The 13,815-nt window shown below is 46.3% G+C and overlaps 1 protein-coding gene across 1 annotated transcript in view; it reads right to left on the bottom strand.

The window, feature by feature from the left end:
* The window catches only part of LOC140460036 (uncharacterized), a 111,236-nt gene that overhangs the window by 4,892 nt on the left and 92,529 nt on the right, over positions 1-13,815 (bottom strand). The window contains exons 3-5 of the mRNA XM_072554443.1: positions 11,474-12,226; positions 5,829-5,892; positions 1,815-2,591 (exon numbers count right to left, since the gene is read on the bottom strand). Coding sequence (XP_072410544.1) covers positions 1,815-2,591; positions 5,829-5,892; positions 11,474-12,226 — 1,594 coding nt within the window. The remainder of the gene's footprint in view (positions 1-1,814; positions 2,592-5,828; positions 5,893-11,473; positions 12,227-13,815) is intronic.

The raw sequence follows: 13,815 nt of genomic DNA, 5'->3' as shown, positions 1-13,815 counted from the left end.
TTGGAGAAGTGGGTGGAGCTGATAGATTGAAAAGTTGATGGAAAAGGTCAAGAGGGCGTACTGAGTTGAAGTCACGGGACTGGGATAAAGTGGGGTGGGGGGGGGGGTGGAAAATGATGTCTCGCATCCGCAGTCCTCATTTTCCCCTCCTTAAAATTATAGACTCTTGTAAGGGGCATGGATAGAGTGAATACCCAAGGTCTTTCCCAAAGGTCCAGTACGAAAGGGGCATAGGTTGAAGGTGAGTGGGGAAAGATTAGATTACTTAGTGTGGAAACAGGCCCTTCGGCCCAACAAGTCCACACCGACCCGCCGAAGCGTAACCCACCCAGACCCATTCTCCTACATTTACCCCTTCACCTAACACTATAGGCAATTTCGCACAGCCAATTCACCTAACCTGCACATTTTTGGACTGTGGGAAGAAACCGGAGCAAACCCACGCAGACACGGGGAGAATGTGCAAACTCCACACAGCGAGTCGCCTGAGGCGGGAATTGAACCCGGGTCTCAGGCACTGTGAGGCAGTAGTGCTAACCACTGTGCCACCATGCCACCCACTTTTTTTTAAAGACAACCACAAACTCACTCCATTTTTTTAAGATTAGAAAACCTGAGGGGCAACATTTTCACGCAGAGGGTGGTGCGTGTATGGAAGGAAGTGGTGGAGGCTGGTACAATTGCAACATTTAAAAGGCAGCTGGATGGGGATATCAATAGGAAGGGTACAAATGAACATAGGCCAAATGCTGGCAAATGGGTCACTGGATTCATTTAAGATATGGACTGAAGGGTTTGTTTCCAGCTCTACAACTCTATGACTATGTCTACATAGTTGAAACCAATTTCACAAAATGAGGAATAGGTCATTCACCCTTACAGCCTGACCTGAGCTGTGGCCTAACTGCACATATTCCAGTGCAATTTTCAGAAAGATTTCAGCAGCTCTTTTAAAAAATTGAAATGCGTTTAGACTTCAAGGATGTTTCTGAATATATCATTTTAGCTATTCTCAATTTTAAAGATAAGAGTTTCGAGCGAACACAGCCCACACCTCCCAGCGCTGCCAGTAACCTTTACAATGTTGATGAAACGATGCAGTACCTGTACTGCTTAAAAATTTACAATTTCTAACGATACTAGCTACTCATTCACTGCTCCATCTGATACACGACATTAGAAACTTAGTGCAGGAGGCTGGAAGAAATGAGCAGCTTTAAAACAAAAAAAAAATCTGAAGCTCAAAGCTTTCAATGAGTCTGAGCCCAGCAGTAAGTTCAGGTAATCTTTATTGTGACCCAACTTTGTTACAGCTTCAGATCTCCCCCAGCAAAAAGATGGAGAGAAAGTAGCTGCTTTTTAAACAGCTCAAGGTCAAAGCGCACACACTCCCCCTCCCCCCACCCCACCTCACCTCACCTCACTTTCTTTACTATCGGTCAGCAAAGAGTTGTCCCTTTGTAATTGGATCCTTGGTACAGCCTTAACGTGTGGGGCTGGGAACGGGGGGAGTGGGAAGTGAAACAGACTGCTGTGAGTCTGGAGTCACGTGTAGGCCAGAACGGGTAAAGGATGCAGCTGGGACTACTGAGTGAATCCTTTCCCACAACGGCAGTTTCCTTCCCTAGAACGGGCGTGAGTGAATCAGATTGGGGTTTTCTCTCCCCTCCCCCGCAACAGAAAATGGTTTCATCTTTAGATTCTGACCGTATTCTAATTCCACCATCTGCCGCGGTGGTATTCAAACCCAACAGATCCCAGAACTGGGTTGAGAGTCCAGTCGATAACGGCACTCGGCAGTCGCTTTGTCAGTCCCCCTGCGATGGCACGTGAAATCGCTGGTGGCACCGGAGGTGGGAGGAGCGGGTGAAAGCCTTCCCACACTCAGGGCAGCTGAAGGGCTTCTCTCCCGTGTGGACTCGCCGGTGGGTCAGCAGGGAGGAGGAATCGCTGAAGGCCTTCCCGCACTCGGGACAGCAGAAGGGCTTCTCCCCCGTGTGGACCCGCCGGTGGGTCAGCAGGGAGGAGGAATAGCTGAAGGACTTCCCACACTCAGGGCAGCTGAAGGGCTTCTCCCCCGTGTGGACCCGCTGGTGCCTCAGCAGGGAGTAGGAATAGCTGAAGGCCTTCCCGCAATCAGGACAGCTGAAGGGCCTCTCCCCTGTGTGGACCTGCTGGTGGGTCAGCAAATTGGAGGAACGGCTGAAGGCCTTCCCGCACTCGGGGCAGCTGAAGGGAGTCTCCCCCGTGTGGACCCGCTGGTGCCTCAGCAGGGTGGAGGAATCGCTGAAGGCCTTCCCGCACTCGGGACAGCTGAAGGGCCTCTCTCCCGTATGGACACGCCGGTGGGTCAGTAGGGAGGATGAATCGCTGAAGGCCTTCCCACACTCAGGGCAGGTGAAAGGCCTCTCCCCCGTGTGGATCCGCTGGTGCCTAAGCAGGGCAGAGACCTGGGTAAAGCCCTTCCCGCACTTGGGACAGGAGAACGGCCTCTCCCCGGTGTGGATGCGCCGATGAATCTCCAGGTCAGACGGAGTACGGAAGCCTTTCCCACAGTTACCACACTTCCACGGTTTCACCATGTTTAAACTTCAGCCACAAGCAAATGCGTGTCCTGCCCCTCACTGCTGTGAATTCCTCTTTCCAGGCCGTATAACAGTTTCAGGCTCCACACTCAGTGCGCAGCAACAGTAGGGTCTCTCATCCAGTCCCACTGATAATGAAAATGTACTGAAATAGGAACCAAAAAGCTTTGCTCCTTATCACAGAATTGTAATCAAAAATTGTGGCTGTCCCAATCGATTGAGTGATTGTCAGGTATTGATGTGAAAGTGAGGACCGCAGACGCGGGAGAGTCAGTGTTGAAAAGTGCGGCGCTGGAAAAGCACAACAGGTCAGGCAGCATCCAAGGAGCAGGAGAGTCAACATTTCGGGCAAAAGGCCTTCATTTGTTCATTTTGAAACTTCTGCCTTCGGATCTTCAAATACTCTAGAAAAAGACATTACAAAAGTCAACACTGTCAGTGCAGGGTAGAAATTCAGAACAAGCTATTCTACTTTCTGAGAGCATTCTTTTCTTTTGTTATTCCACAAAATTGAAAGCAACATCCTTCTCTCTTTCTTTCTCTCTCTCTCTCTCCCCTCCCCCTCCTCTGTTCTCACTCCGCTTTAAGTAATTCTCCTGAAGGTGCTGATTCAAGATCAGAACAGCAAAAATGTCAAGAAATATATATTGGATAACTCCACCTGAAAGTTAATATCTTTCACAACAGTGGGATGCTGCTGAGAGTGAGCAGGTCTGATTTTGGGAAGCAAAACAAAATGTGTCAATTCAGGATGAATCGGGAATGCATCTTGAGGAATAACCAGATACATCAAGGTATTAACACAGACACTAGAGAGAAACTGAACAGAAGAGACGTGGCAAACGTTAGTAGAAAGCCAGAGTCATTAAGATATACCACACAGTAACAGACCTTTTGGTCCAAATCGTCTATGCTGACCAGATATTGTAAATCAATTTAGTCCCATTTGCCAGCACTTGGCCCATATCCCTTGGCCAATCCACCCTACCTTGCACATCCCTGGACACTATGTGTAAGTTAGCACGGCTAACCCACACAAACCTGCACCTCCTTGGGCATGATGGGTACTTTAGCACGGCCAATCCACCCTCACCTGCACATCCCTGGGCACTATGCATAATTTAGCGTGATCAATCCACCCTAACCTGGGCACAGTTAAAAATCACACAAACGCGGGTTATAGTCCAACAGGTTTATTTGGAAGAACAATCGTTCGGAGCACTGCTCCTTCATCAGGTGGTTGTGGAGAATAAGACCATAAGGCACAGAATTTATGGAAAGACATTTGTGGCCTGCCACTGAAATGATATATTGAACAAATCTGGATTGTTCAGTCTTTCATCTTTTAGAATGGATTGCAGGTATCATTAATATGGAAATCCCAGAACTTCCTGTAAGGCACCCTCTCAAGATAACATAAGGCTTTACAACAAAAGGTGGCATCTCAGCTCAGACAATGCATTAAAGGTATGAGGTCAGAGTTTGCCTGTATCTCAGTCTTGACTCAGACTGTTTCTATTTCCAAAGCAGGAATTTATAAAATATTATCTGGATTGACTGCCTGCATGAAGTGCCGAGTCTCATCCACCAGCTGAAATGACTGGATAGTGAGGGCTTGATCCCCACAGTGCAATGAATTCCCACTTTCCACCAAAATCCCAAATGTCCACACTCACTCAGTTGCTCTCTCATAAATCAAATATTTCATTGTAACTTCTTCTGCTCCCAGCCTCCAGTCTTCACAACCACACTTGTGCTTTCACCGAAGACAATTAGTCATACAGCACGGAAACAGACCCTTTGGTCAAACTCGTCTGTGCCAAACAGATATCCGAAATTAATCTAGTCCCATTTGCCAGCATGTGGCTCTTATGGTTCTAAACCATTCCTATTCATGTACCCAGCCAGAGGCATTTTAAATATAATTGTACCAGCCTCACCACTTCCTCTGGCAACTCATTCCATACATCCACAACCCTCTGCGTGAAAAAGTTGCCCCTCAGGGCCCTTTTAAATCATTCCCCTCTCACCTCAAACATATGCCCTGTAGTTTTGGACTCTCCTACCTTGGGGAAAAGACCTTGGATATTCACCCTATCCATGCCCGTTATAAACCTCTATAAGGCTGCCCCTCAGCTTCCGATGCTCCAGGGAAAATATCCTGGATCTACTCAGCCTTTCCCTGTAGTTCAAACCCTCCAAGTTTAGCAACATCCTCGCAAATCTTTTCCGATCCCTCTCAAAGTTTCAGAAGTTCTTTCCGAAAGCAGGGAGACCAGAACTGGACGCACTATTCCAAAAGTCGCCTTACCAATGGACAGCCACAACATGATCTCCTAATGCCTATACACAATGCTCTGACCAATAAAGGAAAGCATACCAAACACATTCTTCACTATCCTGTCTACCTGCAACTCCACTTTCAAGGAGCTATGAACCTGCACTCCAAGGTCACTTTGTTCTGCAACACTCCCCTTCACTGTACCAGTCCTGCCTGCATTGCTTGACCAAAATGCAAAACCTCACATTTCTCTAAATTAAACTCCATCTGCCACTCCTTGGCCCATTAGTCCATCCGATCAATTCTAATTTCTAGTGAATTCTGCTTCCTCTCTTACTCTCTAGAAGCTGAAAATCTCCATCCCACACACTCTCCCTCTCTTCTCACTTTGTAGAACCTAATCCCTGCTGTATCTCATCGTGAAGGGTCTGGTTCATGCTGTTTAACAGGCCCACACTCAGGGGAGATCTAATTGAAACATAGAGAATACTGAACGACCTGGACAGAGTGGACGTTGGGAAGATCTATCCATTAGGAGGAGAGACTAGGGCTCGAGGCACAGTCTGAGAGTAAAGGGAAGACCCTTTACGTTGGAGATAAGGAGAAACATCTTCAGCCAGAGAGTAATGAATCTATGGAATTAACTGCCACAGAAAGCTGTGGAGGCCAGGTCACTGAGGATATTTAAGACTGAGATAGATAGGTTCTTGAGTATCAAGGGGATCGAGGGTTACGGGGAAAAAGCAGGAGAACGTGGATAAGAAACTTAACAGCCACGATTGAATGGTATGAGCAAACCCAATGGGCTGAATGGCCTAATTGCTGCTCCTATATCTGATGGTCTCTTGCTGTCCTGGACACAAACTGCATGAATCCAAGTAAGAGTCTGTTAATCCATTTTTTAAGATTAGAATCAGTCTAACCATTGTGGTACAGACAGCCTCACACAGGGAAACTCACACCTTCAATACGTTATCTGAGACGACATGACACCAATTGGGAATGTAACGTTTAAAAATGGTTTTGCTATTTACATATGAAAGAACTGAAACCAACATGGTTATTCTAAAAGAGGAGAGAGTTAACAATAACCCAGGTCTTTTTCAATATATAATTTCAGTTACATCCCACTGTAAACTTTTGCTATAAATTCAATGTCTTACAACCTTATTCTTCACAACCACCTGATGAAGGAGCAGCAGTCTGAAAGCTAGTGATTCCAAATAAACCTGTTGGACCATAATCCTGTGTTGTTGATTTTTAACTTTGGACACAGAGCGTGAGAATTGGGAGCAGGAGTTGGCCATTTGGTCTTTGGAGCCTGAATCAGCATTGAACAGACCATAACTGGATATGAATCTTCCTACATCTCGGTGGATAGGCTGGGACTTTCTTCACTGGAGCACAGGAGGTTGAGAAGTGACCTTATAGGAGGTTTATAAAATCATGAGAAGTATATATGAGGTGAATGGCAGGTGTCATTTCCCTCAGGTGGGGGTTTCAGGATTAGGCAACAAATTTTGAAAGGAGAGAGGAGAAAGGTTTTGAAAAGACTTGAGGCAGCTTTTTTTAAAATACGGTAGTTCATGTGTGGAATGAATGTCCAGAGGAAGTGACGTTACTTTCAAAAGACATTTGGTTAATTACATGAATAGGAAAGGTTCGGAGGGATATGGGCCAAACACTGGCAGGTGGGACTAGATTAGTTTGTGAATATATTCAACGTGGACTAGTTGGATTGAATGGTCTGTTTCTTTGCTGTATGACTCTAACTGTTCTGTACTTGTCTTAAAAAGATTTTCTTGCTTTCTCCCATAAACATCCACTTTATTGTTGCTCAAAACTCAGATGAACTCAGCCTTGAATATATTCAATGACCCATAACTGCAGGAAGACATCCACAATTCTGAACTCAATTCCTCTTGTTAATATACCACTTGCTTTGCTGATTGCTTGCTGCAACTGTCTGTCAACTGGCAGTGACTGGTGTAGAAAGACACTGAACCCCCGTTCTACATCCACATATCATTCCCTATTCCCTTTTGCCTGAAACATCAACTGTCCTGCCCCTCAGATGCTGTCTGACCTGCTGTGCTTTTCCAGCACCACACTTACTGACTCTAATCACTCGTATCTGCAGATCTCACATTCTCCACATCTCAGTATATCACCATTTAAATAATACACTTCCTTTCTGCTCTTTTTCACAACTTCACATTGTTGTACTCTTTTTCTCATGTTTCCAATTGTGGTCTTCTCTACATTGGGGAGACTGAGCATACACTTGGGAACGGTTTGCTGAGCATTGCAGGCAGGTCCACAGTCACTACCCACTTTAATTCCCCTTCCCACTCCCTTTCTGAAAAGACTACCTTAGGCCTTCTCCATTGCCACAATGAACCAAACAGCAAATTGGAGGAACAACACCTCATCTTCCGCCTGGGCAGCCTATAGCCCAGCGGACTCAACATTAAGTTCTCCAGTCTCAAATAACCTCACTTCCCATCTCTTCCTCCCCCCAACAACGACTCCCTTCTCAGCCCCTCCCCCTCATTTCCACTCCTCCTTGTCACTAACCAGATTTATTTCTCCCATTCACCAACCAGGTCAGACCTTTCACGTGTCCCCACTTCACCACCCTGCCCCCAGGACACCCTTTATCTGCACCCATCCCCAATCCTGAAGAAGGGTTACACCTGAAACGTCGACTTCTCCACCTCCTGATGCTACCTGGCTTCTTCTGTTCTTCCAGCCTCCTGCCTGTCTATTTTGCCAATTGCGACACAGACGTAGAGCAACGTTTCCAGAGTCTGTCCCCACCCCGATTCACTCCCTTTCCTTCCATTGCTGCAAGTCAACAACTGAACCCCAGAATGAAAAAAAAAATGGAAAAGGTGGTGAGAAAAGAGAGTGCGGTACTCACAGATGTTGGACAGAGGAAGGAGATTGCAGTCTGGGGTGAAGCTCAATCTTCATTCAGAGAAACAGGAGCAGCAGCATCTTCAGAAACTCCTGGTCCAACTTCCGCATTCAGACAATGGGGTGTCTCTGATTAGCAGGAGGACTAGACTCCGTCCGGTCCTCCAGTACTCCCTATTGGTCACTCAAACGAAGATCGCGCGCCATTTTGTGCGAACTGCGATGAGCATGCCCAGTATTTTGCTGACACCCGGCGAGCATGCGTACGACGTTGCTGACACCGGCAAACATGCGCTGTATGCTCTATCGGGATACTGGTGTTACTAACAGATTTCAAGTGTCCAAATGCCAATAGGAAAAAAAGGGGTAGAGCCACAATATTTTTTCTCCGTGGTTCGACATTTGATTGTTTTTGCATTTTGTCTCACTGCTCAACTTTTGTATGTCTTTTCCCCTTGTTGATAGAGTCTCCCCGTGAGCTGACTTTGGGCAGCGCTTTAACCAGTTACACAGACTGAAGAAACATTACACTATTCGCAGGAGGGAGTGACTGTACACGTTTCCTGAGTGTGATCCCAGTTTCAAATTGTTCATCGGAAACACAGAACCAAAAGGACACCAGAACTGCGGAGAATTTGGGGAAATGTGGGGACTGAGGGAAGGGATTCCATTCCCTGGGGGCACTGGAGATTCATCAGCTCAGTCGCAGTGCGGACAGGCCGTTCTTCAAAAAGTTATTACAACATTATTGCCCATCGACAAAAACACATTCACGCTGCCTGATTACCTTGAACTTATACAAGTGCTCTGTCATAATATCTTTGATAATAGCTTTGAACATTTTCCCCATTACATATGTTAAGTTAAATGGTCTCCCTTTTTGAAGAAAGGATTTGTCCAATCTAAAATAAAACCACCCCTGAAACTAATGAGGTTTGGAAAATTAAAACCAATACATTAACTCTTACGGGGAGAATGTGGGGAAGTGGAGTTGAAATGCCTATTAGCCGTGATTGAATGGCGGAGTGGACTCGATAGGCCGAATGGCCTTACTTCCACTCCTACGTCTTATGGTCTTATTTCACGCCCTAATTTCTCTTTAAGAGTCTAGGATGAATTCCTTCAAATACCCGGGACTTATCAGCTCAGAGTTCCAACAGTTTACTCAGTCCTCGTTCCCTGGGGATTGTAATTTTCTTCAGTTCCTCCCTCCCTTTCAATTCCTGATTTACAGCTAGTTCTAGGGTGTTACTTGTATCCTCTCAAGCGAAGTCAGATTCAAACTCTTTTCAATTCATCTGCCATCTCTTTATCCTCTGTTACTAAATCCCCAGACTCATTTTCTGCAGAACCAACACTTATTTTGTTAACTATTTTTAAGAAAAGCTGACAAAACTTTCCACCCTTTTTTTATAATTTCTTTAGCTAACTTTCTAACCCTAAATTGCCGTGCGACTGCCTGCATTATTTCTGATATTTTGCCATAGCTCTCAACTCTAGCATCAACTTGTCTGCGTATTCTATTGAACTGACCTTGATTAAGTGTTGCAAAACACACAAGGGCAAATCTTTCCTCTCCAGAAAGTCTTAGTACTTAACACGATAAAATTCACTTTGAAATATTGTTCATCCAAATTTTACCAAGCACATACTACAGATTCAACATCCCACAAAGACACCCAGTTTTGTTATGATCTTTAATTCTGAAGAGAAATTTGAATACCCAGTGATTAACTGGAAGAACTCTTCATTAAGATTTCACATTTTTAAACAAATAAAAATTACCCATTAACTGGTGTAACTTAGCAGAATGGGATGTATGGCCTTAAATTGTAAATCTAGTTTTCTTTAAATCCCTGCAAGAGTTCCCACGAATCTTTACAAGAGTCTTGATAGTTCATTCACTTGCTGGGAATAGTCCAAGGGATACAACATCTCTTGAGGATTCACTTAAATCCTTCTCAGGATTCCAAGTATTCCTGGTAATTGTATGCGGGAAAAGATCTGCCACCCTGGCAACCCACAATAGGCCCACAAAAGCAAAATTGGCCAAACTGTACCAAAACACCCAGAATGCCTTAGCAGGGACCAAGCAGGCTGACAAGTGAAACTAGACAGCACTTGCAGACAAGGGAATACCTGTACACCTCAAGTACCCACTAACAATGACAGAATACCACAGCTATCCCAAAGCCCTGAGGGCAGCTTCACAACCCAGCAATACCAAAGCCACACAAAAGGACAGGTCAGACAGGCACCAGCAAGAGCATTGCTCCCAGGACAGGACAATGGAAGCACCTCACCATTTCAGAGGAGACATTAGCACCTACGCAAACAGACACACGCGCTCTCATGCACACACACAGGTCTATGGAGTGAATTTGCATTTGCAGATACATTCAATTTTGATCCAAAAGCACACAACCTGCAGGCAGTTGATACATGTAATATTTGTAAATTCCTACTTTGGAAATAGAACCAGTCTGATTCAAGATTGGGATACAGACAGACTCAAACCTCACACATTTCATTGTTGTCTGAACTGAGACGAAACCTATTTATATAAAACCTTAAGTCATCTCGAGAATCTGACCTCAAAGACTTTCTGGGATTTACACATTAATGAACTAAAACTTGCAACCTCTTCTAAAAGACAAAAGACTTCACAACAATCTAGGTTTGTTGAATATATCCGATCAGTTGCACTATACTGTGATCTTTTGCTATAAATTCTGTCTTATGATCCTGCTCCACAGCTTCCTGATGAAGGAGCAGCGCTCCAAAAGCTAGTGGTTCCAAATAAACCACGATAACCTGATGTGTGATTTTTGAACTTGATCCAACCCAGTCCATCTCTGGCTCCTCCATATCATTTCGAGTGAAGGCAGCCCCCACCTCCCGGTGCTGCCAGGAAACTTTACAATGCTGAGGGAATGATGCAGGACCTGCACTCATGACAAATTTACAATTTCTAACGATACTAGCTACTCATTCACTGCTCCATCTGATACATGACATTGGAAACTTAGTGCAGGAAGCTGAAAGAAATGAGCAGCTTTAAAACAAAAACCTGTTGGAGCTCAAAGCTTTCAATGAAAGTCTGAGCCCAGCAGTAAGTTCAGATAACCTTTATCAAGACCCAACTTTATTACAGCTTCAGATTCCCCCCAGCAAACAGGCGTAGAAAAAGTAGCTTTTTTTAAAAAAAACAGCTCAAGGTCAAAGAGTACACAGTCCCCCCCACCCCCCACTTTCTTTACTATTAGTCAGCACCAAGTTATCCCTTTGGAATTGGATCCTTGGTCCAGCCTTAACCCGTAGGAAGTATTGCCTCACTCAGCAGTTTCAACCCAGACCCTGTATCCAAGTAAGTTTCTCCCTGTTCATTTCCGCAGGTGGGGGAGTTAACCACACTGCTGTGGGTCTGGAGTCACATGTAGGCCAGCCCGGGTAAAGGATGGGACGACTGAATGAACCCTTTCCCACACGGCAGTTTCCTTTCCTAAAAAGGACATGAGTGAATCAGATGGGGGTTCTCATGCCCCCACCCCCAAAAATGGTTTCATCGTTAGATTCCGAACTCCAGACTTCTGACCGAATTCCAATTCCGCCATCTGCCACGATGGGATTCAAACCCAGGGGTCCAGTCAATAATGGGACTCTGCCATTGCTCCTTCAATCCCCCTGCCATGGCATGTGAACTCGCTGGTGCTTCTGCAGGTGGGAACAGCGGGTGAATCCCTTCCCACACTGAGAGCAGGTGAATGGCCACTCCCCAGTGTGGACCCGCTGGTGGGCCAGCAGGGTGGAGGCCTGTGCAAAGCCCTTCCCACACTCAGGGCAGCTGAAGGGTCTCTCCCCTGTGTGGACCCGCTGGTGCTTCAGTCTGTCGGACGAATTGCTGAAGGCTTTCCTGCACTCGGGGCAGGTGAAGGGCTTCTCCCTGGTGTGGACCCGCCGGTGGGTCAGCAAGGTGGAGGCGTGGGTAAAGCCCTTCCCACACTCGGGGCAGCTGAAGGGCTTCTCCCCCGTGTGGACCCGCTGGTGCTTTAGCCTGTCGGAGGAATTGCTGAAGGCTTTCCCGCACTCGGGGCAGCTGAAGGGCCTCTCCCCCGTGTGGACCCGCTGGTGCCTCAGCAGGGCGGAGGAATTGCTAAACACCTTCCCACACTCAGGGCAGCTGAAGGGCCTCTCCCCCGTGTGGATCCGCTGATGCCTCAGCAGGGCTGAGGAATTGCTGAAGGCCTTCCTGCACTCGGTGCAAAGGAACGGCCTTTCCCTGGTGTGGACCTGCTGGTGAGTCAGCAGGCTGGAGGCCTGGGTAAAGCCCTTCCCGCATTTGGGACAGCTGAAGGGTCTCTCCCCTGTGTGGACCCGTTGGTGCTTCAGCAGGTCAGAGGAATTGCTGAAGGCCTTACCACACTCTGTGCAGGGGAACGGCCTCTCCCCGGTGTGAGTGCGCCGATGAGTCTCCAGGGCAGACGGGAAATGGAAACTTTTCCCACAGTCACCACACTGACATGGTTTCTCTACGGGACAGGATCCCTCAGGTTTCTCCACGGGACAGGATCCCTCAGGTTTCTCCATGGCCACAACTTCAGCTGCACACAAACATGTGGAGAGCCCCTCCCTGCCATGAATTCCTCTTTCCAGGTCATATAACTATTTCTGGCTCCATACTCAGTGCACTGCAACCATACGGTCTCTCATCCAGTCCCACTGACTCTGAAAACATATAGAAGCAGGAACCGAAAAGCTTTGCTCCTTCTCACAGAATCACAGTCGAAAATTGTTGTGTTCCCAATGGATTGAGTGACTGTCAGACATTGACATCAAAGTGAGGACTGCAGACACTGGACACTCAGTGTCGAAAAGTGTGGTGCAGGAAAAGCACAGCAGGTCAGGCAGCTTCCAAAGAGCAGGAGAGTCGATGATTCAAGCATAAGCCCTTCATCTGTTGATTTTGAAACTTCTGTCTTCAGATCTTCAAATACTCTGTAAAAAAAAAATTACAAAAGTCATCACTGTCAGTGCAGGGTAGAAATTCAGAACAAGCAATTCTACTTTCTGCAGAACGTTCTTTTCTTTTGTTATTCCACAAAATTGAAAGCATCATCCCACTCTCACTCTCACTCCCCCTCTGTTCTCACTCCACTCTAATTCTCCTGAAGGTGCTGATTCAGGATCTTACAGGGGCAGAAAAGCAAAAATGTCAAGACTGACATCTCTCTGAATTTTGGATAGCTCCACCTGAAAGTTAGTTTCTTTCCCAACACTGGAATACTGCTGAGAGTGAGCAGGTCTGAGTTTGGGAAGCAAAAACTGTCAATTCAGGGTGAACCTGCAATGCAGCTTCTTGACGAACAATGAGACACGAAATGGTTAACGTCCCCAGGAAGGGGGAGAAAACAAGACATCAAGGTATTGACACCGACACCAGAGAGAAAGTGAACATGCCGACCAGATATCCAGAATCAATCTAGGCCTATTTGCCAGCACTTGGCCTATACTCCTTTAACCCCTTCCTATTCATATACCCATCCAGATGCCTTTTAAATGTTGTGATTGTACCAGCCCCCACCACTTCCTCTAGCAGCTTGTTCCTTACACACACCACCCTCTGAATGAAAAAGTTGCCCCTTATATCCCTTTTAAACCTTCCCTTCCCCACCCCACCCTTAACCTATTACCCTTACATTCTGAAGTATCCCATCTCAAGGAAAAGACCTTGACTATTTACCCTATCCATGCCCCTCATGATTTTATCAACTTCAGCCTCCAGCGCACAAGGGGGAAACAGCCCCAGTCTGCTTGGCCTCTCCCTATCACTCAAACCCTCCAACCCTGGCAACATCCTTGTAAATTCTTTCTGAACCCTTTCAAGTTTCACAACATCCTTCTGATAGGACTGGGACCAGCACAGCACACAACATTCCAAAAGTGGCTATGGTTCTGCTGAACAATGGCAATGTAATTCCAAAATATTAATTTCTTCATGAGAAGGGAATAATTGGCATTTAGCTGTAAGAG

Source organism: Chiloscyllium punctatum, chromosome 36 (assembly GCF_047496795.1).
Source record: "Chiloscyllium punctatum isolate Juve2018m chromosome 36, sChiPun1.3, whole genome shotgun sequence".
Lineage (NCBI taxonomy): Eukaryota > Metazoa > Chordata > Chondrichthyes > Orectolobiformes > Hemiscylliidae > Chiloscyllium > Chiloscyllium punctatum.
This window is presented reverse-complemented; position numbering and strand designations above follow the sequence as displayed.